General features: G+C 50.2%; 1 protein-coding gene across 3 annotated transcripts; it reads left to right on the top strand.

Annotated features, from left to right (window-relative positions):
- Positions 1 to 48: 48 nt before the first annotated feature.
- On the top strand, positions 49 to 26,447 carry TRPV6 (transient receptor potential cation channel subfamily V member 6). 3 transcript variants are annotated; one of them, XM_070265110.1, is made up of 16 exons: positions 49 to 311; positions 6,401 to 6,516; positions 19,503 to 19,600; positions 19,746 to 19,868; positions 20,272 to 20,409; positions 20,673 to 20,771; positions 20,914 to 21,089; positions 21,576 to 21,722; positions 21,803 to 22,015; positions 22,353 to 22,439; positions 22,538 to 22,614; positions 22,865 to 23,030; positions 23,407 to 23,473; positions 23,850 to 24,118; positions 25,195 to 25,301; positions 25,657 to 26,447. In XM_070265110.1, the coding sequence occupies exons 1-16, from the start codon at positions 114 to 116 to the stop codon at positions 25,973 to 25,975; spliced, it is 2,400 nt and encodes a 799-aa protein (XP_070121211.1). In that variant the 5' UTR covers positions 49 to 113; the 3' UTR covers positions 25,976 to 26,447. The 3 variants fall into 3 exon arrangements, with proteins under 3 accessions (XP_070121211.1, XP_070121214.1, XP_001490955.3); XM_070265113.1 differs by lacking the exon at positions 6,401 to 6,516 and having other exon boundaries at positions 55 to 311; XM_001490905.5 differs by lacking the exons at positions 49 to 311; positions 6,401 to 6,516 and adding an exon at positions 11,492 to 12,053.
- Position 26,448: the final 1 nt, after the last annotated feature.

Raw genomic sequence — 26,448 nt, 5'->3', positions numbered from 1 at the left:
GTGATTATAGGGAAATTTTCTCAGCTTAAATATACTTCTGTGTGTGTGAGAAAGACACAGAGAGACAGAGAGACAAGGAGAGAAGAAAGAAGGAGGAGGATAAGGAAGAGGAGATGTGGAATATTATGAAGAAGGGGAAAAGAGGGGAAGAACTCCAGCAGCAAGGCTCTGGGACAGAGCCTCCTGAACCATCTGGGATGTGGTGTCGTCTGAAAGAAGCAATCTACAAGATTCTACGGCTGCCCTCTGGAGCCCAAGTGGGAAAGGAGAAGAAGCACACACAGATGTTGCTGTACCCTGCGGCAGATGGGGTAAGTGAACCATGTGCTGAAGGGTTCAAACAGCTAGCAGATGTTCTTGTCCTGCCAGGAAGCTGCAAGGCTTATTTATGGGGCTTTGGAGACAGGCATGAGGAATAAAGTAAGAGAAAGACTGCTGTTCCTGCCTCAAGAATACTTCAGGTAACCCCAAATGATTACCGTTCTCCCCTCCTGCCTTTCCCCTTCCCAGTCACTTCAGAATACAGAACATAGAAAATTCTTGCTTCTGTGGGCTGCACAGGCCAGAGGCAAGGAGGCCATGGAAGGTCTTGTTCTCACAGGTGTCATTGGACTTTAAAAATATGTCCTCTCCCAACTGTTTGCAAAGTATTTTATTGACACGGTTCTGGTAAGAGTGGTTATGTCGCCCTTGAGGAATGGCTTTGCCTGTAGCCTCGGGAATGAAGGGCAGAGGTCAATGTCCCTCTCTTGTACTACACAGAAGAAATGAAAGATAAGAGCTAAAGCACTGAAGCTGAGGGAAGGGAGAAGGGAAGGGGAGATGAGTGAAGAAAGAGCTGACTTGTAGGTCCCTGTGGTGGGATGGCATGGCAAAGACAGGGCAAACTGTGGTGTCCAGAAGGTCCCTTCACACACCTGAGATCACTCAATGAAAAGCTGAGAAAGTGCCTTACGTGGGCTCAAGGATCACTTACTTTCCTGGGCCAGGCCCACTTGTTTGTTAAAGGCTAATGAGGAAAAAATGAGAAATGAGCAAGGAAAGAAATACTTTGATCAGGTAGCACTGAATGGTGTCACATCAAACGAGAAGGTTGGGTAAGTGGCCCCCTCTGTCTGCCTTGGGAGGGCAGCCAGGCAGAGCCACCCGGGGGAGGACTGGGCACACCCACTTCCCTTTGCTTGTACCTCTTCTTTGTTGTCCCCAACATGGAGGAGGCGGCACTTATGCCCATGGGGCCTGAGGGAGTGGGGGGCTTGTGCAAGGCCAGGCTGCAGCTGGAGGGACTGAGCACGCATGTCCCCACTTACCTATGCAGTGCCAGGCATCTGTGAGGGGGTCTGCTTGTGAGCGCATGTGCGAATGGTTCTTAATGGGCTGGTTTCTCAACGACACTTTTGCTTTTCTCCATCCTGCTGGAGTTGATTGCCTAACTCCTTCTATTTTTTTGAGGAAGATTAACCCTAAGCTAACATCTGCCACCAATCCTCCTCTTTTTTCTGAGGAAGATGGGCTCTGAGCTAACGTCTGTGCCCATCTTCCTCTATTTTATATATGTGATGCCTGTCACAGCATGGCTTGATAAGCGGTGCATAGGTCTGCGCCCAGCATCCAAACCAGCAAACCCTGGGCCACTGAAGTGGAGCATACTAACTCAACCGCTGTGCCACTGGGCCAGCCCACCTAACTCCTTCTTGATCAAGCTGTGGGATCAACCAAGGCATCGGGCACAAGGTTCTTCCAAGAGACACCATCACTGCCACTCTTCCTCTCCTCCCCACCGTACCCCCACCTCACCCCGACCATGGACTTCATTGGCCAGTGACTATCTTGAGTTCTGAGCTAACCTGAGGGCCACTCAGGTCGCCTCTGCCAACTTTCTCATGCCCATGAGCATCCCCACTGGAGAGCTAGGGCCCTTCAGGGATGAAATGTATAGGTGAAAACCCAATTTCAGTTACCTGCTCTGCCACGATGTTAGCTGATGATTCCTGACTTGCCTACCTACCATGGTTGTGACAATACAATAGCACAACATACAAGGGTCACTGAAACATCACTGACGTAAGGAGTTGTTATCGCAATGTCTTTGCCTTCCCCTAGTTCCCCTCTCTTACGCTCTCGTTCCCTCTGCTTTTCCTCATACCTCTCTGGGCACTGCCTTCTAATTCAGAGGAAGAAGGTAAGAGAGAGGGACAGATATACTAAAGACTGTGGTTCCATGAAGGCGACTTCTGACCCAGTCCTTAGAGATGCTCTCCTGCCCCTGGGTCATAGAGTACAACCCCAAAATGGATGGCTAGTCTCTTCTCCCAGGGACTCTGAGACCCCAACCCTGCCTCTCCCCACATAAACCAGGTCTAGAGAGGAGAGCTGCAAATTGGTCTTCCTTTTCCCAGGCAGAAGTCTTTGCCTCTTCGTCTTCTCTATCCCTCCATGGATAAACCTGGTGGGCAAATGGGAGACAGCTCTTAGACACTGTGGCCTCTAGCCTACACCCTCTAAACCTTAAGTCAGTGATAACTCCCTCCTCCTGGGTCCCAGGTCAGCCAGGAGCCAGGCTCAGAACAGGAGGGGGGATGGAGGGAGTGGCTGCAGCCACAGGTGCCTTTGCTACCTAGACACACCACACCCTCCCCTTCATCCCAGCGGCCGCTCACTTCCCACCTTCTGCAGGCCAATTAATCTTTCAAGAGCAGAAGTTATTTTCTCTGTGTGTGGGCTGGGGATTGACAAACACCCTCCTCCCTCCCAGGACATACACCATAAGCACACACACATACACAGTTCCCCGCCACCTTCCCTTGTTCCCTGTCACCTTGCACATTGGCCCACCTTTGCCTTTGAGGGCTAGGAAAGGAAATACATTTGCAATTGCTTGCAAATAGCTTGCAATTGCCTTGGCACAGATCATGGTCCATAAAACACAGTTCAACATCCACTTGATGCCAAGTGCCCGATGAGGAGGAGAAGATGATGATGTGATTTAGCCTCTTCCTCTAAGGTTCTGCAAGTAGGAGAGATGAGCATATAAAGGGACAATGCTAATGCAGTACTATTCTTTACATAAAGGGCATGAAGAAAGGGAGCTGGGAGCACAAAGGAGACTGGGACTAGCCCTGGCAGGGGGAGGATGGGTGCAGAGAAAAGAAAAGGGAGAATATGACATTTGAGTTGAGCTGCAAGGAATGAGCTGGAGTTTATAAACCAGATAATTAATGTAAAGCATCTCCTTGAACAGGGGCAGGACTGATGTGGTTACAGAGTCTGGTATAGGGGAAATGCCATACACCTGATTTCTTCCCTACTCAGTTCAACAATGAACAAGGAGTTAGATTTAAACAGTTTCTTTGGGAGGGATAGGGGGTGAGGTCCATGGGATGAATAACACAGAAACCCACCTTGTGCAAGTGGTAACAGTCTGAAGTTGCATCTGCTCTAGTCTCATGGGGGGGTTTGGCCCATGGGAGAGTAAGTTGCTCCCTGAAAAGTCTCTAAGACACAAAAAAAAGCAGCAGAAAAGTGAATGACAGACTAGAAACAAAGGCTATCACTGTGCATTTGCTGTGAGCCACGTGCCTCTGAGCCTGTAGCATCCAACTCTCACAATGAACCTGCTGCACCTTAGCTGTTGTTAGTCTCCTTTTACAACTGGGAACTAAAGCCCAGAGAGGGTGAGGGCCTTGCGCAAGCTCAAGTGACTACGACTGTGCTCATTTTGTAGACGGAAAAACTGAGGCTCAGAGAGGTGGACTAATTTGGCCAACATTACTCAACCAGTAATTAGCAGAGTGTGACTTTGAATCCAAATTTATCTGGCCCTAAGGTCTGTGCTCCTTCCACTACAAGATTCAGGATCCCTGAGACAAGGCAGCTCTAAGGTCTCTACCAGAAAGTTATTTCCTGGATGCGCTCAATTTCAAATACTCCCATCCAAGCAAAGATGAGAAAGCAATGAGTTGCCTTCATATGATACGGTACAGCATATAAAGTCTCTTCATTGCCATTATCTTCTTTAATAAAAACAACAACCCTGTAGAATAATAGGGAAGAATTCTTATCCTCATTTTACAGACAAGGAAGCTGATTCTCAGAGAGATTGTATGACTGAGGTCACAGACCAGTGCAGAGCAGGACAGTAACTGGGGCTCCTGGGCTCCTGGAGAGACCTGTCCTCACAACGACTCCCTTACCTACCTGTATGGACAGATGGAAAAATCCAGACCTGAGTGGATAGGGTCTACCCTCTATACCAAGGGTGCAGCAAGGGCCAACACAGTGGAGGGTCTCAGAGACAACTCAGTACAATGCTAGCTCACAGGCACTTGCATAACTCAGAGTAAATGTCTTAGGACATCCATCAGCCACCCTCGACGATGGGCACACAACCTCAGCCACAGAATCACCCACTGACACCTTCAATGTAGATTCCAACAGGCAGCCCTGGGCTCTGAGGTCTCCTGCACTCTGGTCTGTTCACAAGTATTTTAGGCCCAGCCCTTGATTACATAATGGTTTCTGGACTTCCCTGTAGCTAGGGGACACATCAAAGTCAGCTCTTGGAGTTGGGAACTTCAGCAAGGCCAGGAGAAGGAGGAGGGCTCAGGGAGGGGAGCCAGTGACCTGAGAAGTGCCCCCAGGGCACGGCATGTGGATGATGTGCCATTCCTCAGAGCCTGCGAACAGATCCCTATCAAGAGATCACTGTAGACTCCACAAATGCCCTCATGCATGTATCAGTGCTTACGTGTCGACACAAACCCCACAGCCACACTCCCACACGCACAGGGCCACCACCATGTCCGGGAAGCCTGTGGCTGGGGGCAGGAGAGGAGGGCGAGGTGCAGAATAGCTACCATCTTTTTCTTTCTTTCCTAGCTACTGTTATTGTAGTGGCTGACTAGACACTTCAGGCTCCTGGTGCTTAGGTAGGTCCAGAATTGCCCAACAGCCTTCTGGAGAACGTACTGCTTGGCTTGGGTTCCTTCCTGTATCCAGCTGGGACATCACCTCTTAGCCCCCTGGCTTCAGTCTCCCCACCCTCCTCTCAGTCTGCCACGGTGCCCTGCTCTGGTATCTGCCACAGTCTGCCCAGCCCCTCATGCCCTAGCTTGGCGCTGCCTCACAGTCCAGGGGGAGGCCCTCCCTCCCCTCCCTGCTGCTGCTCCATCAAGGTGAACTTATAGGCCCAGCTGCAGGAAGAGGAGGCCCAGAGCTTCCTCCCAGGCCTGCCTCTTAGTGTGCAGTCTCTTGGACCCCAGCGCATTTCCTTCTCTGTTCTGCTCCTTGATCCCTATACCTGACTCTCAGCCCCAGGCCTTGAGGAGGAAGTGCGCTTGCCTGTTCCTGCTGTTCCCTCCCATGGCTGGCACAGCGCTGTGCACATTCAAAAACTGCCCCTACTTTCAGAATGAGTCTGGAATTTTGCTTGGTTTTTATGACAGAGGTGCTGGGGTGTTTGAGTGAATGCTTGTGCTAAATAAATAGAATTTGAAAGAGTTCTTATCACAGCCCCGCTGCCCTTTCACTAAGTTTGCTGGGGTGGGGAGAGAAAACACATAAGAAGTGCAAATGGGGACAAACTGGAGGAAGATTACTGATAAAATGCTGCACTGCAGGGCTGCTGCTGGAAAAGGCTGTGGTTTCCAGTTTGAACACATGCTTTTGGAAAAGCGTCTTGCCTTTCTTTGGGGTTTTTGATAGCAATGATCTGATTTGGGATAATGGGTGGATCCCGTCTCCTGAGTCCCAAGCCAAGACTGTTTACTCTGGGCTTAGTGGCCCAGTGGCTTCCTTCTCACCTGCCCTGAGCCCAGTGTCTGGACACTGCCAGGAGTGGAATGAAGTGGAGTGGAGAGTTAACCCGCTCCTGCCTTGTCAGAATGACCACACACCTGGTCCCCAGCCCTGTCTCAGGCTGTCTCCCTGAGCTCTGGGAATCTCCCTGGTGAGGGAGCTTCTCCCTCTCCTCACCCAGAATGACCGGGGTCACGGGATCTTGCCATTTATCAGGCTAGAGGATGATCAGAAGCCATGTGTCCCCATGTTCTGCCGGCCTACCTTCTCTCTCTCCCCCTGCCACTTGGAGCCTCTGCCCCTGTGTTTCAGAGACAAAGAGAGACAGATTTAGCCCGAGAAATAAGAGCCCTTTCTGAAATGAGGCTGCTTTTGAGCTCTACCTTTTCTGCATGTAGAAGTTGAGGGGGGCTACCTGGGGGAGTGGACAATGTTGAAAGGAACAGTGAATCTTAAGAACCTAAGAATCCTTATTTTTGCAGACCAGGAAACTGAAAAAGGTAAGTGACTTGGCCAAGGTCCCACAGTGATTTCTGGTCAAACTGGGGTTGGAATGCAGCTGTCCTGATTACATATCAGTTGTTCTCTGTTTTGCCTCTTCCAGAAGCCAGCCTCATGGCACATTTGGCATATTGGGAAAGCTATTTGGGGGCTGCACACATTTCACCAGCTTCACTCCTGGTTGATTTCAGAGCCTGAACGAAATGACACTAGGGCCAGGTAAGGTGGGATGAAAGAGGATAGGGGGAGATGGCAGAACAGAGGGGTTGGCTTTGGAAGGGAGAAACACTCAGGGTCTCAAGAGGAAGAGAGAAAAAAAGGAGAAAGGAAAAAGAGGCTTGGGGAAGCCTGGCCAGCTGGAAGGCTGTGGACTATGACACCATCCTGCACACTGCCCTATCTCCAGAGGGGCCACTCTGGGGCCATGAATCATGACTCCAGCCTGCAGAGGGCTCAAGAGAGAGGGTGAGGTCAGAGCTCTTGATGAGGCTCCTTCTAAAGCTTCAGGCCTCCTCTCACAAACCAGGAGACCCAGCACCCCCACTTCTCCCCCAAGCAGCACTCAGTGACCTTTGAGATGGGGGACCTAGGAAACAAGAAGCTCAAAATCATTGAGAGGCAAAAGGGGCCACAAACCTAGCAAGGCTGGATCAGACGATCTCCCATGCAGAGGTGGGGAAGGAGGGGAACTGGCCGAGAGTGGAGGGAAATGGACAAGGGAAGGGGAAGATGCTTACATCCATATGCCCATCTATGCCCTTTGGGCACATTCTGCAAAGGGGTAGGGGTCCAGGGGGACCAATGCCTATGAATTTAAAAATCTACAGACTTAGAAGGACACCAGACACATACGCACACACACACAACTGTTCTAAAACATTGCTACAACATATTGATTCATTTGACATAAAATATACCCTACATAAATATATGTCAAATACAGTGCACATCCATATCTGAGAAGGTGGAACTAGCCACACAGTGAGGTTTGTCACGGCCTCTTCCCTCTCCCCTAAGCCCTGTTTCCACCACCAACTGAGCTCTCCAACCACCTTCTTTGCCTGCCCCAGATCTTTCCAAGAAAGCACACAGAGTCTGAAGCTCCTTTCCAATGTCACCATGGCGTGAGGGCTTAGGTGGCTTGAGGATGGAGAGGTTGCAGGAGAGGAGGGCAAAGGGATGGAGCTACAATAAATAACTGGGATGAGAACAACTGGGATGGGACTGGGGACAAAGATCACATTTTAGGGAAAAGTACATGATGGTTCTGCATGAATTTAGACCTTTTGACCTGTGAAAGCTAAAGTGCCTTTATCTTTCCTTCGGTATACGTGGAACCACATGACATATTTCTTCAGGATCACAGAAGGTTTGAGTTGAAAAGGACTTTAGAGGGCTTCTTGCACAAACTGCCACCTAGGTAGCCACAGATCCAGCACTAGAGCCCAGCTCACCTGGCTCCCAGGCAGACATTTTAGCAGTACACCAACCTGCTTGACCCCTGGGCGGTACTTATGACACGTGTGTATGTGTGTGTGTTTACCTGCTGATCAGTCATCTACTCCTTGAACGGCCTCACGGGCGGGCAAACAAGGGCTTGTGAACTCAGTGACTGGAACAAACTCCAAGCTGAGGGAGCGGCGATTTAGACCTTGTTGCCCTGTGCTGGCTCCATCCTTCCAGCCCCTTGGCCTGCCTAGTCAACCCTGCTCATGACAACAGAGCTAAAGAGATACCCTCTAAGAGGGCGTAGGGAGCAGGGATGGGGTGACGCACTTAGCAACAAGGAAAAAAACAAAGGGGTAGAGAGCAAGAGAAAGAAGAAAAAGAAAGCTAGGGTTCACAAAGAAACCACAGAGTCGTGGTCAGATACACACACACCCCATATCATACACCACAACCACACACACAGGATACACCACACACCATATCCCCCATATACCACACACACACGCCTCACATACACACATGCACACAAGCCCCATACACACCGGCATAGAGACTAAGACCAAGGGAGCAGATACAACTTCAGAGAGACAGAGCCAGGGAGGGAGGAGAAACGGAAATAGAAAGACAGAGAGTAAACAAAAGAGGTACAAAACCAGAAGAAAAATACTTATACATAATTTTTTGCCTTAAAGCAGCAGTTCTCAATGGAGAGTGATTTTACCTGTCAGGGGACAACAGGTAATGTCAAAAGACATTTTTGGTTGTCACAACTGAGCAAAGGGGGAACACTACTGTCACCCAGTGAGGGGTGGCTAACCATCTGACAATGCGGAGGACAGCCCCACACTGAAGAATTATTTGTTTCAAAATATCAATGGTGCCCAGGTTGAGAAACTGTGCCCGAAATGCAGAAATCAGCATCAAGCAGCTCCCCCACCCCCAATCAGGGCTGGGCCCCAGTCCTACACATACTGACACATGCACACACACATCACCTCCCTGACCACCTCCAACCCCTGCCAATGTGGCCCCCAGAGGAGGCCAGTCATACTCGTGTTGACAAACTAGTGGTCCTGGCCCCACCGTTGAATTCTGAGAACCTAACTTTTGCTTGGAGTTCGAGCTCAGCCTGAGGCAGGAAGAACTGGCTAGACGCCTTCTGCGCATTCTCGGCCTGTTCCAGACGCAGTCCAGCTTGATCCTCTAGTCCTTCCTTCCCCATGGGCTCTGACCCCTTCAGTCCTCCCAAGGGTATATCAGAGACTGACCACCATGAGGTGAGGGGCAGACTGGACGTCAGCCATTCCAAGTCCATACACTTGTCATTACAGATGGGACCATTGGGAGGGACAATGACTTGCCTAGAGTCATAAAAGTCTTCTTAAATTTGGATTCTGGGCAAGGGGAGAGGGTATGATGGCAAGTCTCACTACGTGAGGCTGGTAACTGTGACCATCCTCCTATGAGTTCCAATCTCCGTCTTGCTCCCTCACCCCCTTCACCTACAGCCTCCTATATTTGGACGCTCGAGTCCTGGATTCTGGGTTGCAGAACCAACCGAGTCCTTCCATCTCAGGAAGTGCTGCCCAAGCACCGAATAGCACAGGCCTTGGAGCGGGCCAGGGAGCCATGCAACACTCCTCAAGAGAGGAGGAGCACCAGGGCATCCTTCCTGTCCCCTTGGAGCCAGTAATCCTGGAGAGGTATAGGGAGTGTGGCTTTAAGATGTGAGAGAACCCATGTGGATAGTGTCACCCACCCCCTGGCCCACCTTCCCTCACGTCCAAGCACGTGATGTTGAGTTCAAGAACTGAGAGGGCACTGTCGGCAGAAGCTTGTATCCAGCACACTGCCTCCTTCCCTCCCAGCCCTCCCTGCCCATTTTGAATCTCAATTTCCCATCTGTCATGGTGACCCATGCAAAGTCAGCACTAGGTGGAAGAAGCCAAGGAAGGAAAGGAAAGTTGGGAATGACAGAGTCCTCCTGTAGCCTCCCTCCCTACGTGGCAAATACCTCATCGGCTAATCTCCTCCCCAACCAGGCACTGAAATGGGGTCTTTGCCTGGAACCCAATAGGACAGAGAAAGTGGGTGGGTCAGCAGACAGAAAAACAGTGGCTTAATGGGCACAAAGGTCCTGGGTTCAAGGTTTGGGTTCCAGAAGCTTCCCCCCACCCAGCTCGCACCCACTGACCCCTGGGTGGGTGGGGAAGGCAGCTAATTGAACTGCACTGTTTACTCAGGGTGCTATAGCCTGGCCTTGGGCCCAACAATAGGAACAGAATCGCTGCTTTCCCTTTAGGTTTGAGGGTGGGCCTCCTACACCCACCCACAGAGACACCCCACCCCTGGACCTACCTTTCCCTCTCCCCTACATACACATGCACATAGGTACACACATGCATATACCACACACACATATATCCATATGCACATGCCACACATTACGCACATGCACAAACCACACACACAAACACACAGACACTCTCCTCGCTGTGGCCTCCAGCTCTCTGAATCAGAGACAAGTAGTGGAAAACAGACTCTGAAGCTAGGGAGTGACACACACACACCTGTGACTCTAAATGCCCAGACACCCATGCCCCAGGCCATCTGGTCCCTGGCTTGCCCTGGGACTTTGCATAAGCTGGGGTCTCAGTTTCTTTCCAAGGAGAAGGTTGAACTAAAAGATGTTCATGATGGCTCCCAGTTTGCTCATGTCAGAGTTCTACGCAGTGGGACTAGGATGGGCTGTGCTTTCTGTCATCATTCTTCAATGTCTGCACAAGTGCCTTCACCTCTCTAGAACTTTCTTTGCCAGTTGGAATGAAGGGGTGTGGTAGGGCAGAAAGACGGTGGGCTGTGGCATCAGGGGAGTGGCTCTGAATCCAGTCTGTCGCTAACTGACTATATGACTTGGGGTGATTTACTTTACCACTTTGAGCTTTGGGGTTTTATTTCTTTTCCATCAGTAAAATGCGGATAATCATACCTGCCTCGAAGGTTTGTGTGAGTTACATGGGAACACTCCACCAAGGGCCCAGTAAGCAGCAGCGGGCAAGTCCATGATGCCTCCACGGGAGGATGCCAGGGAAAATATTCACAATGTTTGGGAAATATTTATACTAAAAAAAGTCTTCATTGTTTATCTGAAATTCAAACTGAACTGGGCAGATATGTTGTGTTGGGGGGGGGGGCAACGTCTCTCCAGATCCATAGTAGGGGGCTGTGAACTCTGTCCAGGGGGCCAAATCCTGCCCGCAGCTCCCTTTTGTGCCCTAGCCCATGAGATAAGAATGGACTTTACATCTTTAAAGGGCTGTGAAAAAAACCCCAACCAAACAAAGAAGACTATGTGTCAGATACTGTATACCTGTATGTGGCTTACAAAGCCTAAAATATTTACACTTACTATCTGGCCCTTTACAGAAAGAGTTTGCTGACCCATAGTTGGTAAGGAGACTAAGAGTTTTCAATATTCATACGCCTATTCTGGGTCAGGCAAGAGATTAAAGTGGAAGAGTCAAGAAAAGCTCAGGAGGGGGAGGCACAAAACAAGGAGGGGGAGGAAGATAGAAAGGTCCTGTGAGAACGGTGAGGGCTCACCAGCAACTTGCTCTCCGGGGTGCCCCTCAATCCCCAGTGGCCTGCTGACTCCGCCCCCTCCTCCCTCACTGCCTGGAGTCTCTCAGCCTCCTCTGACCTGTCCAGGCCTTTCTATAAAAGGTCACCGAGTGTTCCAAAGTCCAAGGGAGGACTCTCCAGGCTCTTTGAAGACCTCTCCTCTGTGGACTCGCCTGGGGGCAGGGAGAGAGACTCAGGTGGAGAAGGAGTTAGGAAAGTCCCAGATGGCAGGCTGTCTGTCTCTTTAAATCTCAGGTAATTTGGGAGGAGGGAGGGAGTGTCTGCAAGGCTCGCCCTCACTCCCAGGAGGAGCTCCTGACAGAGGAGCCTGGCGGAGGGAGTCCCACTTCTGCCAAGCACAACAAACTTGGAGCTCTCCCCAGTCTGGCTGGTGTGCCTCAGGGAGACTCCTGCCAGGACCAGGGAGGTAGGAGACGGAGGGACCTCTACTGGGAGAGGGCAGGCCAGCTCCGGAGGGGGGCCCATGTGGCCCCAAGGCTGAGTCCTGTCAGGGTCTGGGCTTGGCCTCAGCCCTCCAAGGAGCCGGCCCTACACTCCATGGGTTTGCCGTTCCCCAAGGAAAAGGGGCTCATTCTCTGCCTGTGGAGAAAGTTCTGTAGATGGTTCCAGAGACAGGAGTCCTGGGCTCAGAGCCAAGATGAGCAGTACCTGCTGCAGCAGAAGAGGTAAGCCTCAATCTGCTCCTCACCCCTCCTCTCCCTCTGCCTCCCTCTTTCCCCCTCTCCATCTTTTGGCACCTTTGTCTGGACAGACTGCCCTTCCAATCCTGGCTCCTCTGGAGCATTTTGTCTCAAGAGTCTTGGTCTGTGGGGCTAGCACCCCAGAATGCCAGGTGGAAGCTGTGGGGGCTGGCATGGACACAGGTGTTCACCATCTTTAAGATCCAATTAAATTATGCAAACCTCTTCTGAGTACTTCCCTAAAGGCCAAGCACCTTTCTGGGCCTTGACAGGATTGTGGTATCATTGAACCTCTACCACAGAGGTGCTGGCGGGTCGAGACAATGCCTTATATATCTCTACTCCCTGCCCCTGGAACAATCTCTCTGGCAGAAATACATAGCACATGTATGTATGTATGTGGGAATGAATGAATGAATGATTGAATGAACAGAGCAGAGGGGAACTGTAGACACTGGTAACCAGCACAAAATAAGACAAACTGTGGTAATGGTCAGCATTCCTCTGCATTTATCGCATCAGCCATTGACCAAGGCCTGAATGCCGGACACTGCAGATGGGGTGGTATGAAGATGAACAAAGCTGGGACCCCCCGGAATTTATTACTGTCTATTGTGTGGAGAGGGGCATGCGTGACTGGCCAAAATACCAGATGTGTTTATGACCAATGCTCATCCATTCTTTCATCCAGGTTGAGGAATTTAAGAGGTTCTAGAGTTGGAGCCCTAAGTAAATCTCATTGGTTGCTTCTAGCCCCCTGAAAACTTCCCTGAACTCATTTGATGTCCCCCCACCCTGCTAGCGGCTTAGAGTTGAGAGCTGGGGAGGAGGGGAGATGGCAAAGCTTGAGCCCATTCCTGTGTGTGGTTTTTTCTCCAAAGTCTCTGTGGCGGTGGCACGCTAGAAGGATGTCCTCCTATTGAGGCTTTCCCTGGCCCCTAAGAAGGCAGATAATAGGCTGTTCATAGGGGAAAGCCCAAAGGTTTTGCGTCTGAGGCTCTTCCTCTACCTCCAAGATTAGGGGCCTGCTAGAGCCGGACAAGGAGGTTAGAGGCTGCCTGGAGCCCCTGGGGTTTTTCTTCTTCTGCTCGAGGATTCTGGACTGGGGATGTGCTCATTTTTTGAGTTTTGGCTTCCTGTCTCTCTCATCAGCCACCCACCTCTCTCCTCCCCAGGCTGGGAGAGTGGGGGCTGAGTACATGTTTGGCTGATGACATCTTGAGGCAACAGAATGGCACTGTTGTTGTAGAAGAGGTCATCACTGGTTCCACTCACCCCTTCCCACTCAGGACCCTGGGGCTGGGGGAGCCAGGCACAGAGAACAGAAAGGCCTAGGGCTTGGAAGGGGTGGCGGAGGTTCCCTGTGTGACGTGAGGCAGAGACAGAGTGAAAGACAGTCTGGCTGGGAGTGGGCTGCTTCCACTTGTTTTTTCTGACCCTATTTTTCCTTAAGACCAATTGGTGCTTCTCTTCTTATACCTTGGGCTAAGAAAGCCTGATGTCACCACTTTAAGGTGTTCCCCCTACATTCCTGATATCCCCACCTGACTCTACAGTTTCTTGGCTCTCTTCTTACTAGATGCCAGGAGCCTAGAGTACTGATTCCCCTCTGAATGAGTACACCCTAGAAGGACACTGAAAGTGCTGGGAAAGGGAGTGTCCTCGGCTGTGCAGTGAACCAGGCTACGGGAAGTCTTGTGGGCAACTAGATAAATATGAGATAACCACGTAAGCGAGGACAATGTGCCAGGTGAGGAGGTGAACTGATGGACGAAAGCAGCCAACAATGTTACCGGCGCCTCTTTATCTCATATAATACCCAAACCAGCCTTGGGAGGTAGGGCCTGTTCTCCCCCTGTGAAGGAGACAGGCCCAGAATGAGCAAGTGGTGAAGTCAGGATTTGTGACAAGAGCTTAGAGGGGGACTATGAGTGGGGTTGAGAGGATTCCAGGAGGTGGAGCATGGTCCAATGAAAAGGGAAGGTTTTATGGTCTCTCAGGATGATTGAGAACCCAACGTTCCTCTCTGTCTGGTAGACTTGTCTTGGGTCTCAGTCACGCTGCCCCCTCTGCTTAAATTCACGTCATTAGGATCCAAGCTGAACTCTTACTTTTCTCCCATTTCTTCTGCATCCTCTCTCCCGGGGCCTTGAATTGTCTTATTTCCTGAGACCCAATATACTAAACATTTATTGAGCATAAAGTTCTACGCTAGGTTTGCAGAAAATTAACATGACACATTCCCTGCTCTCAAGGAGCTCACATTCTCATCAGTAACACGCACTGATATGCATCTACTTGGGTTAAAAGTGAGCTTGATGAGTGTCCTAAGAAGGATGCAAACAAGTGTTGTGGGAGCATAGAGGAAGATAGCGTAGTATCTGATTTCAGCTGGTGTGGGGTAGGCTGGGCAGCTTCCAGGGGCTGCCAACAGACCCTCAAACCTGACCATCTTGCTGGCACATCCTCCTTTCCACTAGTTGGCCGGGGAAGGAGGGAACCCTGGAGGCTCTCCTCTGTTTAGACAGATATCTGTGTAAATACATGTGAACTGACTTGTCTGTGGAAAGTAAGCTCTGGGACTCTCCATCCAGCATAGTAGGACTCCTTACCTCAGTAAATACACACGCACACATGCATACTTGCAGGCACAGGTGACGGAGTTGTGGCAGTTAGAAAGGAGGCCGGACTCCAAGTCTGGAAATAGCCACTTTCCCTGGAGCTTTGGCTTCCTCATCCCATTGCCAAGAACCTGAGCTGGAGGGAGGTGGCCAACATGTGGCCGGTGCATGCCTCTTCCCCGCACATGACTGCTCTTTCTTTCATCTATGGTCACTGCTCCGGGCTGGCCGAGAAAAATCAAGAAAAGCCGTAAAACTAGAAGAACCACATAATTTAGTGGTGAGAGCCTGAGTCTAGGTTCTTGGCCAAGCATTCTGCCTTTAACTCTGTGATATTCTGGCAATGATTTGGCTATGCTGCCTCACTTTCCTTTTCTGGAAAATGAGAGACTGATTCAGCCTGTGTTACAGGGCTGTAAGGAACAAAGGTGGCAATAGTGAGGTGCTGCTTTGGACGCTGAAAAGCGCATTTAACAAATGGGACTATTGTGATGAAAAGTGTTAGAGGGGTTGTGCGCTTGCTCCTATCAGAACTGTATCCACCCTGGAAACCCGTACTCTGAGCTACATATTGCGTGCGCCCTCCTTCCCAGTTGGCATACTCATCTGAGACGTGCTTGTGGGACCCGTGCGTGTGGATACAGTCCTCTGCACCTCCTGTAACCCCTCTTCAACCCTGGTTAACACAGATAACAGGGACAGAGAAATGGCCAGTGGGAAACTAGTTGAACTCTGCCTCTGACTTGTTTGGACAAGTCGCTTCAGGACTCCAGGCCACTTTCTTCATCTGTTACAGTGAACAGACTAGATGAATTTTCTAGAGACTTTCTTGCTCTAAAATTCTGATTTGAATTTTCCTGCAGGCACTCTTGGTCCTGTCTTGTTTCCCCAGCAACTAAATACAAAACTTCACTTGTGCACACTGCACACATAAGTGTGTGCACACAGAGTCCTATACACATCTGCAAGAATGGAGGAGGGGAGGACAGGGTGGCGGGAACAGAGAGAGGGATATGGGAGATCCCCACTTGATGGCCCAGAGGGAACCCTGAGGGGTAAACCAAGTATGTGTTTATTCTGCAAAATATGTGCTAGGGTTTAGGCCAGGAATCCTAGAGTGGGTTTTCCACCAGTCTAATATTGAACCAGACCGTTCAATTTTATAATTAATTGTCCATCAAAACAAAACATTCTAAATCCTGAAAACACCTTTCATATTGTTATAATTTCAGATTTGCTCTATAATTTCTTTTGTCTACTTAATCACTGGGTGCTTAAAAGGCTTCACCTTTTTACCTCTCTTTTAGTTAAGTACCTAATTGTAAGAAAACATGTATAGCGGATTTCTCATTCTTTTTAATGTGAAGAAATCCATTTTTAAAAAATGGATTATCGGGGCTGGCCGTGTGGCTGAGTGGTTAAGTTCGTGTGCTCCTCTTTGGTGGCCCAGGGTTTCATCTGTTTGGATCCTAGGCGCGGACCTAGCACCGCTCATCAAGCCATGCTGAGGCGGCGTCCCACATAGCAGACTAGAAGGACTTACAACTAGAATATGCAACTATGTACTGGGAGCCTTTGGGAAGAAGAAGAAAAAGAAAAAAAAGATTGGCAACAGATGTTAGCTCAGGGCCAATCTTTTTTTTAAAAAAAAGGATTATGAATAATTGTACTTCTAAGTCAGAATTCGTCTACCTTGGCACTACGGACACATTGGGCAAGAAAATTCTTTGTTACAGGACGCTGCCCTGTATAAGATGCTTAATGGCATCCTTGCCTTCTACCCACTAGATGCCAGTAGCACCTCCTCCCCCAGTCATGACAACCAAAAATGTCTCCAGATATCGCCAAATTCCTTGGGGAGGGGGCAAGTGCTCACTCCTGGTGGAGAACCACTGCTCCAAAGCACTGTAAATAAGAGTTTCTGGTAGTAATGTGAACTATTCTATCAAATAAAGTGAAATTTTCCCCTGGAAGAGAGTGAGTATAATTTAACCATCCAAACTGGAAGATATTTTATCAGGATCTCCCCCTCTTCCTGCACTAAGGAGGAGTATAGCAAAGACCAGATTTAAACTTCTGTGCTGGGTTGTTGTGGAAGAAACTATTTGTGCCTCAGGCACAAGAATCTTTGGATAGGTCTGCTCTTATGCCCTTTCTATGGGGCCCAAGGGCAGTCAGGTGTTTTGAGGGGTCTGCCTTACTGCCAAGAACTGTGAGCAAGGGCTTTCTCTGCTGTCCCCTTGTGGCCCTATGATTCTATTGCAAGTGATGGCTTTGATTTATGACCTGATCCCCTCAGAACCATGCATATACTGCCTTCCTTTTTGCTGGATTCTGGAGTTTGCTACCAGAGGAGGCCACTTCTCTACAAACCTTGCTGGGTTGGGTCATAAGCTGGTTTTTGTGCAGAGTGTGGTCTGAATGGGGTTGCCAGATAAAATAGAGGATACTGAGTTAAATTTGAATTTCAAATAAACAACGAATAAGTGGTTAGTATAAGTATGTCCCAAATATTGCATGAGACATACTTATATAGTGAGCATACCTATAGTCTAGACAGAAGCTGAATTATAAGGTTGTACGCCTGAAACTTATGTTATAAATCAAAGTGACGTCAATTAACAAAAGGAAAAAAAGTGCTTTATTAAAAAAATTATTTGTTGTATATTTAAAATTCAAATCTAACTGAGCATCTTGTATTTTTATTTGGTAAATCTGGCAAGCCCAGGCTGGACAGTGGCTCCTTGTGCTTCCCAGGCCCACTGGGGCAGTCAGCAGAGGCAAGAAAAGAAACACATAGGAATGGAGGTTTGTGGAGGACATTTACGGACTTCAGAGATGTGTAGGGACCAAAAGGAATATCTTTGAGCCTGCCACTGACTAACCTCCCCACTTATATCTTAGGGAGCAGTGAGATATGACAAATCTGGAACTTGGGTAATGACCCCCCTTGGATCCACTAACCTGTCATACATTTAGTCAAAATGGGGCACAAAACTAGAAGCTAATTGGAGAAGAGCTGGGAAAGGATGCAAAGATAAGAAAGTTGTTGCTCTCTGTCACTAGGATAGAGTAGGGTTTTGGGCAAATGGTCAGAAAGGTGGTGGTGAAGAGGATGTAGAAAACTTGTTTGGCGGCTGCCTTTGTGTACCAAGCATACTATTTTTTACGTAGATGATATATTTGCCTAAGGTTGGCTTAGGAAGTGGCCAGTGGGGATAATAAGTAAAGCCAAACGACCTTCTGGCTCTGCTATAGATTTATCTGTTCCACAGATAGTGGTGGGTGTTTACCAGAGGCTGGGCACATCCCTAGGCATCCGGAGCAAAGTCTATACAATGAAGGGTGGGTGGGGAGCTGGATTCCAGTGGAAGGAGAGTTTTTGCAGTGCAGGCATCAGGAGAGTGGTGTGCTGTGGGGAAGTGAGGCGGAAATGCTGGGTGTGAGGAGTGAGTGGGAGGAGGAGAGCATGGAAAAGTAGTTGCACAAAGACTGTAAAGGACCTCTGGGTTCCCTCTCCTTGAGCATTTCAGGACCCATCAGACTTTTGTAAGCTGTGATTACACTTGCCATCTAGAAAGAGCATCTTGGCAGCATCAAGAAGGATGGATTCGGGTGTCAGGAAACTAATTAGGAGGATATTTTGCTAATCTTGGGCTGGAGAGTGAGGACATGAATTAATGAGAGTCAGTAGGGACGAGGAGGTGGGGACTGAATGGAGAGAGAATTTTAGATGTTGAACTGGCAGGGCCTGGTGGTTGCCTAGGTGGCATAGGAGGGGCTGGAGCCAACTCTTATGGAGATGTGCGTCTCCTGCTCATTCCTCCTCTCCTGATCTGCCCCCTACCCCGACTCTTGGAGTTGATTTCCTGCCACTGCCAGTGTTTCATTGTGTGAGCTTCTGTCTGTGTCTTTTTATATGCCACATATTTGGCCATCTATGTGTTACCTCATTTGCTTCCATTGAAAAGCCAAATGGCTCTAGGCCAAGAGAGAAAATTCAGTAAAAGGGGCCCATGTATCTTAGTTGGAGTAAGTTTTGACTTAAAAAACGTTTTTAGTTCATTGTAGGAATAAAACTCAAGAGAGGATTTGGAGACCAAATCATCAGAGAAGATGAACTTTTCCTGAGACAAGTGAGCAGCAGATAGGAAGTAGGAAGAGACAATAATCTGACTTAAGAGCCAGAAGAAAAAAGAATCCACTGTTGCTTTTTGATTGAGCCCTGAAGATGCTGTTGTAGAGAGGAGAGTGCCAGGATCAAGGGGCTTTGCTGAAAAGGTCTAGAAAGAAGGGCATCGTGCAACAGGAGAAAATCTGCTAGCCTCTACATGTTGACTTCCTCCACAAATATGAAGCAGGAATTCCCTGTATCCCTAGTCCACGAAAACAAGGCTTATCTTGAAGGGTAATCTCAGGGCACTTAGTGAAGCTAAAACAGGGTTGCTCCAGAAGTCAATGGGTCAGGTCAACAAGTGTTTAAGTAAAACTCCTCTCCTCCATACCTAATATGCACAGATAACACATTCACAACATTCTGGCCCCAGCACCCAGGGGATAGGAACTGAATCACTGAGGCTCCCCCATTCAAGCCAAAAGGGGAAAAGTTGGTTTGGGTTAACTAACTGATCATGCAAAAAGAGATAAGGCAACCCCTTGTACCCTAATAGCCTCACTTCTCTGGATCAGGGACCTTGGGGTTCATTACCACTGAGGTACACACATTTGTGTAAGATGGACCAAAGTCATTGCTGCTTGCTCCACAGTTGGGCATACTCACTATTGCCACCTTTCTGATCCCATTCCCTTGTAGGATCTGGGAGTACCCTCTCCTTCTAGCTGCCAAAGAGAATGATGTAAAGGCTCTCAACAAGCTGCTCAAGAATGGGGCCTGTGAGGTGCTCCAGAGAGGTAAGGAGCAGAGCCCTCAGCATGGCTCTCCTCCTGGATCAACCCAGTATAGCCCAGGACCTTCTGCTGTGGGCCCCTGAATCTCTATTGTCCCCATTGCCCTGCCCAATAGAAACCATATGACTCTCCTTTCTGTCAATGCCAGGAGCCATGGGGGAGACAGCACTGCACATAGCTGCTCTCTCTGACAACTTGGAGGCGGCCTTGGTGCTGATGGAGGCTGCCCCGGAACTTGTCTTTGAGCCCATGACATCTGAGCTCTTTGAGGGTGAGGAGGCAAGGGACCCAGGATGGAGGGAAGGGGTGATCTGTTGGATATTTCAGGTCAGTCTCTGTGGTGGATTATTTGGGGACACCAAGGAGGGGATCTGAGCCCCCTACTCCTTATTCCCCCCTGCAACTCCCTTCTTCCTTATCGTCCTCACTGCACAACATCAGAGCACCCAACCTCTGAAATGGGAAGACCTAGAGAGTGGGAAGAGATGAGCAGCAGCTGGACCCCCTGGGAACCCTGCCAACCCCAGGGCTCCCCATCCTCCCCCACCCCAGGGCTCTCCATCCTCCTCCAACCCCAGCCTGCTCTGGTGAAGAGGACCAGGTATAGATATGGGAAGGACCCCCTGCAGCATCCCGAGGACAGACCCCCTGACTGAGGACTCTTTCTGGGCCAGGTCAAACTGCATTGCATGTAGCCATTATGAATCAGAATGTGAACTTGGTGAGAGCCCTGCTTGCCCATGGGGCCAGTGTTTCTGCCAGAGCTACAGGCACAGCTTTCCACCGCAGCCCCCATAACCGTATCTACTTTGGTGAGAGCCATGGCCACGGCTGGCATGAAGGGGAGGTGGAGAGGTGGGCAGGAGTAGGGGGGGTGGGCTGAGGAGGGTTCCACCCTGGGGAAGCTGGGAGTGGTCAGCCCATTCCCTCCACTGCCCTTTGCACCATCCCTTCCTCTGGTTCTGCTGACAAATCTCCCCAAGCCCAGAGGTGAGATGAGGGGAAGGAGGCAGTCACTTGGGGAGACTGCCCATCCCATCAGACACTCCTGCCATGGAGCCCTCTGTGTCCCCAGGGGAGCACCCTTTGTCCTTTGCTGCCTGTGTGGGCAGTGAAGAGATTGTGAGGCTGCTTATTGAGCACGGAGCTGACATCCGGGCCCAGGACTCCCTAGGTAAGAGCTGGGGAGGACAGCTGGGGAGCTAGGGGTGTGAGGGGAGGGGCTGGGAGAGCCCTCAGGCCTACCCTGAGGGTGGGCACAGGGAACATCATGGACTTTGCTCCAGTGGTCTTGTGACACCAGTGTCCTCCCCCAGGAAACACAGTGTTGCACATCCTCATCCTCCAGCCCAACAAAACCTTTGCCTGCCAGATGTACAACCTGCTGCTGTCCTATGATGGGCGCGGGAACCACCTGCAGTCCCTGGACCTTGTGCCCAATCTCCAAGGTCTCACCCCCTTCAAGCTGGCCGGAGTGGAGGGCAACACTGTGGTGAGGGACACTCCCCAACCCCACATGTCTTTCTAAAGAACTTCATCCTTCACTTCTGGCCCTTTGAGGAAATAGATATGAACACTCATCTCTGATGCTCAGTCCTACTTACAGCTCAGATTGGAATTTCTTTCTCAGCCCCTGTCTCTCTTGTCCCGTCCCATGTCTTGCCCACTTCCTCTCCCCTGAGGTGTTGGGTGCTTATAGAGTCTAGATGCCACCCGAGGGGGGTAGTAATGCCCATGTCCACCCCCCTTTCAGCCTACAGAGCAGCAGCCCTCCAGCCTCTCCCCTCCTCTTCCTAAGCTCTAGACGGAGTTCTAGCGGAAGGAGAGGAATGTAGGAGGTCAGCATGAAGACAGTTTCTTCTGCCCAAAAGGCTATGGTCATTGAGTGAAGAGCAACCACCCTCCTGGACAAGCTTCCCACTCACACCGTGACCATCCCCTTTGCTTGCCCCTCCTCATGCATCTCCCCCTCTCTTAGATGTTCCAGCACCTGATGCAGAAGCGGAAGCATATCCAGTGGACATGTGGGCCGCTGACCTCCACTATCTATGACATCACGGAGATTGACTCCTCGGGGGATGAGCAATCTCTGCTGGAACTTATTGTTACCACCAAGAAGCGGGAGGTATGGGGTCTTCAGGTTAGAGAGTAGCTGGGGAGAGAAGTCAGGATCTCTGAGCTGCTTGCTCTATTCTTTCTGCACAGGCTCGCCAGATCCTGGACCAGACGCCGGTGAAGGAGCTGGTGAGCCTCAAGTGGAAAAGATATGGGCAGCCATACTTCTGCATGCTGGGTGCCATTTACCTGCTGTACATGATCTGCTTCACCATGTGCTGCATCTACCGCCCCCTCAAGCCCATCACCAGTAACTGCACTGGCGCCGAGGACATCATTATCCTACAGCAGAAGCTGCTCCAGGTGATACCCTAGGAGCAGCAGAGCTTTGGAGCAGGATTTGGGTCAACTTTCTGCCCTTTCTCTTCTATCCCTTTTCTGTCCTACAACTCACATTTCTCCCCTCACTCAGGTCTCAAATATATAGGCACAAACTCAAACTACGTCCACACAGAAACACACATAGGCTCTAGGAAGAGAGCTTGAGATAACCAAATCTAACAAGTTAAAAAGAATCTGATGATGCTGGTGACCCTTACAAGGGACATTGACTTCTGGCCAGGGGCAGGCAGGGCAGATGCATGGAAGCCCTGAGTTCTCTGACCATGTTCCCCGCCCATCCCCCCAACCCCCACCTTAGGAGGCCTACTTGACCCCTAAGGATGGCATCCGACTGGTGGGGGAGCTGGTGAGTGTCGTTGGAGCTGTGATCCTTCTGCTTGCAGAGGTGAGGTATGGACAGGATCCAGGGTGAGGCTGTTTGTCTCAGGGATCCAAACCAAGCCCGTCTATAAGCGCCTATGTTTCCTCCTGGCCTCTTTCCAGATTCCAGACATCTTGAGAGTGGGGTTCACTTGCTTCTTTGGACAGACCATCCTTGGAGGACCGTTCCATGTCATCACGTGAGTCTCCTTCCTCTCATTCCCATCCCTTCCCTCCCTAGGATTCCATTTTCACTCTCTGGATTCCTGACCCCTGGAGAACTGTAACTCCAGAGGTCCCTCCCCAGTGACGTGTGTGTGACCCTGTGTACTGAACTTGCAAAGGCTGAATCTGAGTGTGTGGGTACTGTCTCAGTCACACTCTTGCTCTTGGGTCCCCAGGATAATCCCAGTCTCCCTCTCATCACCCCCCTCCCTGCTCTCTTTCCAGGATCACCTATTCCTGCATGGTGCTGGTGACCATGGTGATGCGGCTCACTAACACCGAAGGAGAGGCAGTGCCCATGTCCTTTGCCCTGGTACTGGGCTGGTGCAACGTCATGTACTTTGCCCGAGGATTCCAGATGCTGGGCCCCTTCACCATCATGATCCAGAAGGTCAGTGCCTCCCCCCATGCTTCCTAGATAAAGGTCCCAAAGCAGGACTACAAACATTTCTGTAAAGGGCCAGATAATAGATATCTCAGGTTTTGTGAGCCACATATTGTTGCATGTTCTTCTTTTTTTTCTTTCTCCTTTTTCTTTTCTTAAAAATTTTTAACAATCCTTTAAAAATGTTAAAACCGTTCTTGGTTCAAGGGCCATACCAAAACAGGCCAAGTAGATTTGGCCTGCAGGTCATAGTTTGTCAACCCTGTCTTAGAGGTGTGCTCTGGACGAGTCTGGACTTCTCAGAGTTAGTCTGCTGGAGGCTGGAAGGGGTAGTTGCTCAAGCGACAGGGCTGGAGACGGTCTCCCTCCCTCCTCTCTCTAGATGATTTTTGGTGACCTGATGCGATTCTGCTGGCTGATGGCAGTGGTAATCCTGGGCTTTGCCTCAGGTAAGTCTTCTGTCCAGGATGGGGGGGCCATGGGAAGGAGAGGAGAGACATCCAGAGAGCACAGAATGCCTCTGATAAACTTGGGGAAACAAGGGAGGCAAGGCAGAGGTAAGAGGTGCTATAGTGTCTGAAGATGGGACATCCCTCACAGGTGAGGGAAAGCTGGGAGTGTTAGGAAGAGGTGTCTCTTGGGATCAGGAGGACGAGCCATATGGAAAATAAGAGAACGTAAAAAACCAAAGTATGGAGTGATGGAGGGCTGAGATGGTGATACTAGAGATGGGGGAAACAGGACTGAAATGGGCAGCAAACAGCTGGCTGTAATCCAGTCACATGCATGGTTGCCATGGTAACGCTCACCCCCTTGGGTGGGCAGCCTTCTATATCATCTTCCAGACAGAGTCCCCCAAAGAGCTGGGCCATTTCCACGATTACCCCATGGCACTGTTCAGCACCTTTGAGCTCTTCCTCACCGTCATCGATGGCCCTGCCAACTATGACGTGAATCTGCCCTTCATGTACAGCCTCACTTATGCTGCCTTCGCCATCATCGCCACGCTGCTCATGCTCAACCTCCTTATCGCCATGATGGGTGACACTCACTGGAGGGTGGCCCATGAGCGGGATGAGCTCTGGAGGGCCCAGGTGAGCCCTCTGGTGGCTGGGAGGGTTAGCGCAAGTCACTCCCTCCCTGCCAAGGAACTGGCAGAGCTCAGAGAGAAGCAGGATATTTTGACCCCAAATATGTTTGGACGGGTATTAGATAGTACACAAAGTAATGGAAAGTGTACAGAAGAATTGGATTGGCAATACAACCGAGCAATATTGGAATAGCTGAAAAAAATACTTGACAGTTTTCTCAAAAGCTAAAACCTCAGTCTTTTCCAGAATAATCAACAAGAAATAAAGTTAATAGTGGCCAAAAGGGCACTCAGTAAGTTTTGCTACTGGATAAAAACTGGTGTATCACATCTTGGAAATATTTAAGTCTGCAAAATTCGACCCAGAAAAATTGAACATGTTAAAAATGCCACAAAAACTCCCTATAATAGCAGAAGCTATCTTCAGTCAGATCATCATCATGGGGACAAAAGACCATTAAACAAATCAAATCATCATTTAAAAATACACTTACAAAATAATTTATCTCAACAAAAATAATTTCAGCAAAATGGAAATCCTGAAAATTGGATGGCATTTAACTGTGCTGTATAGAAAATGGAGTTAAAACCCTAAAGTGGCTAAATGGGGTTTGCTCAGGAAGATATTTTTCCATGCAAATGTATTGATATTAGATTTCTCAGTGGGACTTTGCATTTATAAATGAGCTTTACGTCTGTAGGGTCAAAATACCCTGTAGCACTGAGGCCCCCTTTCTATTTGCTTTGCTCTCTTTCCTGTCACCTTGGAGTGAGGTCTCAACCTCCTGCAGGACCAGCCTGGCATTGGCATGGATGTCAGGTCACTGGCCGGAGAATTCTGGGGCTCATGTCCCGTTGACTCTCTTCCAAAGAAGTGGGTCCACAAAGCTGACACCACCATCCTCAGCTTAGGGCTGTTGTCTGTCACCTCTGGGAAACCATGAGCTCCTGAGATTCCTAGCTGTTGCTAAACTGCCGTCCCTCTGCCTGATGTTCTCTCTTGTCCTCTGCCCTTCTTCTCAGTCTGTATTTCTCAGTCTGCACCCAGCTTCTGATGTCCCCTTTTGTCCCAACATGCAGGTCGTGGCCACCACAGTGATGCTGGAGCGGAAGATGCCTCGCTGCCTGTGGCCTCGGTCCGGGATCTGCGGGCGAGAGTATGGACTGGGGGACCGCTGGTTCCTGCGGTGAGTGACAGTGTGGGGCTGGGTTCCTCTGCGCAGACACCCTCCTGCTTCCAGAGGCCCTGTGTGGGTCTGTGCACTCCTGAGGCTCTATGCCTGCAGACTGAAGTTGCTGCTAAGGGAAGGGGCTCACTGGGTGCTTGGGCCCCTGAAAGTATGCACAGAGCCGCTAGGCCAGGAGGCGCAACTTCCCGAGAGGCCTGGCTGCTGAGAGGCTGGTGTCCACTGTGTGCACACCAGCCACAGACAAGGAAAAAGGCCAATCATGGTGGGGATGGGGTATGGATAGGAGACAAACACTGGCCCGAGATCAGCACTTCTATCCCTGGCTGCCTCTCAAGCCATCCGTTCTTCACAGGGTGGAAGACAAACAGGATCTCAACCAGCAGCGACTCCGGCGCTATGCACAGATCTTCCATAACCCGGGCTCCGACGATGAGGCGGACAAGGCATCGGCGCTGGGCAAAGAATCGGCGCTGGACAAAGATGCTGAAAGACTGCAGCTGGGCCTCCCCTTCAGCCCCTACCTGTCCCTTGCTACCCCCTCGGTGTCTCGGAGTACCTCCCGTAGCAGCACCAACTGGGAGAGGCTTCGGCAGGGGACCCTAGGGAGAGAAGTGAAGGGAGTGCTCAACAGGGGTTTGGAAGATGGGGAGGGCTGGGAATATCAGATCTGAGAGCTGCAGATGCCCTCATTTTCCTGGGAGCATCACAAACACGAAAACAAAACCCCAAATACTTAAAAGTCTAATCTCTCAGGTCAGAGGGGAAAGGAAAGTAGAATGCACTAGGAATGGGAATAACTGTGCCCACGTCTCCACTACTCCTTCAGCTCTGGGGCAAATGGCACTCAAGGAAGTGGCCCATGCCTCACCCTGAGCACAGGCTGAGTGCGAAAGCCAATGAGGCCCCGGCCTGTGCCCGCTCTTGGGCCTTACTGAAGTACTCTGCACTGTCGAAGCCAAGCACTTTAAGGACAGGCATCCAGTCTCCACCTCAGTGTCCGAGGGGGTGGGGAGAGCCCAGACATTTGTGGGGAGGCTTGCGGAAAGTGTGTGAGCGAGGAAAGAGGTACCACTTTGAGGGTGGGGTGAAGCTGGCTGTGTCTTGCTAACTTCTACTTTCCAATAAAGTTGTTCTCTGCTCTGCT

This window comes from Equus caballus, chromosome 4, assembly GCF_041296265.1.
Source record: "Equus caballus isolate H_3958 breed thoroughbred chromosome 4, TB-T2T, whole genome shotgun sequence".
NCBI lineage: Eukaryota > Metazoa > Chordata > Mammalia > Perissodactyla > Equidae > Equus > Equus caballus.
Note: the sequence above shows the minus strand (reverse complement) of the source record. Positions and strands in the feature narration are given on the sequence as shown.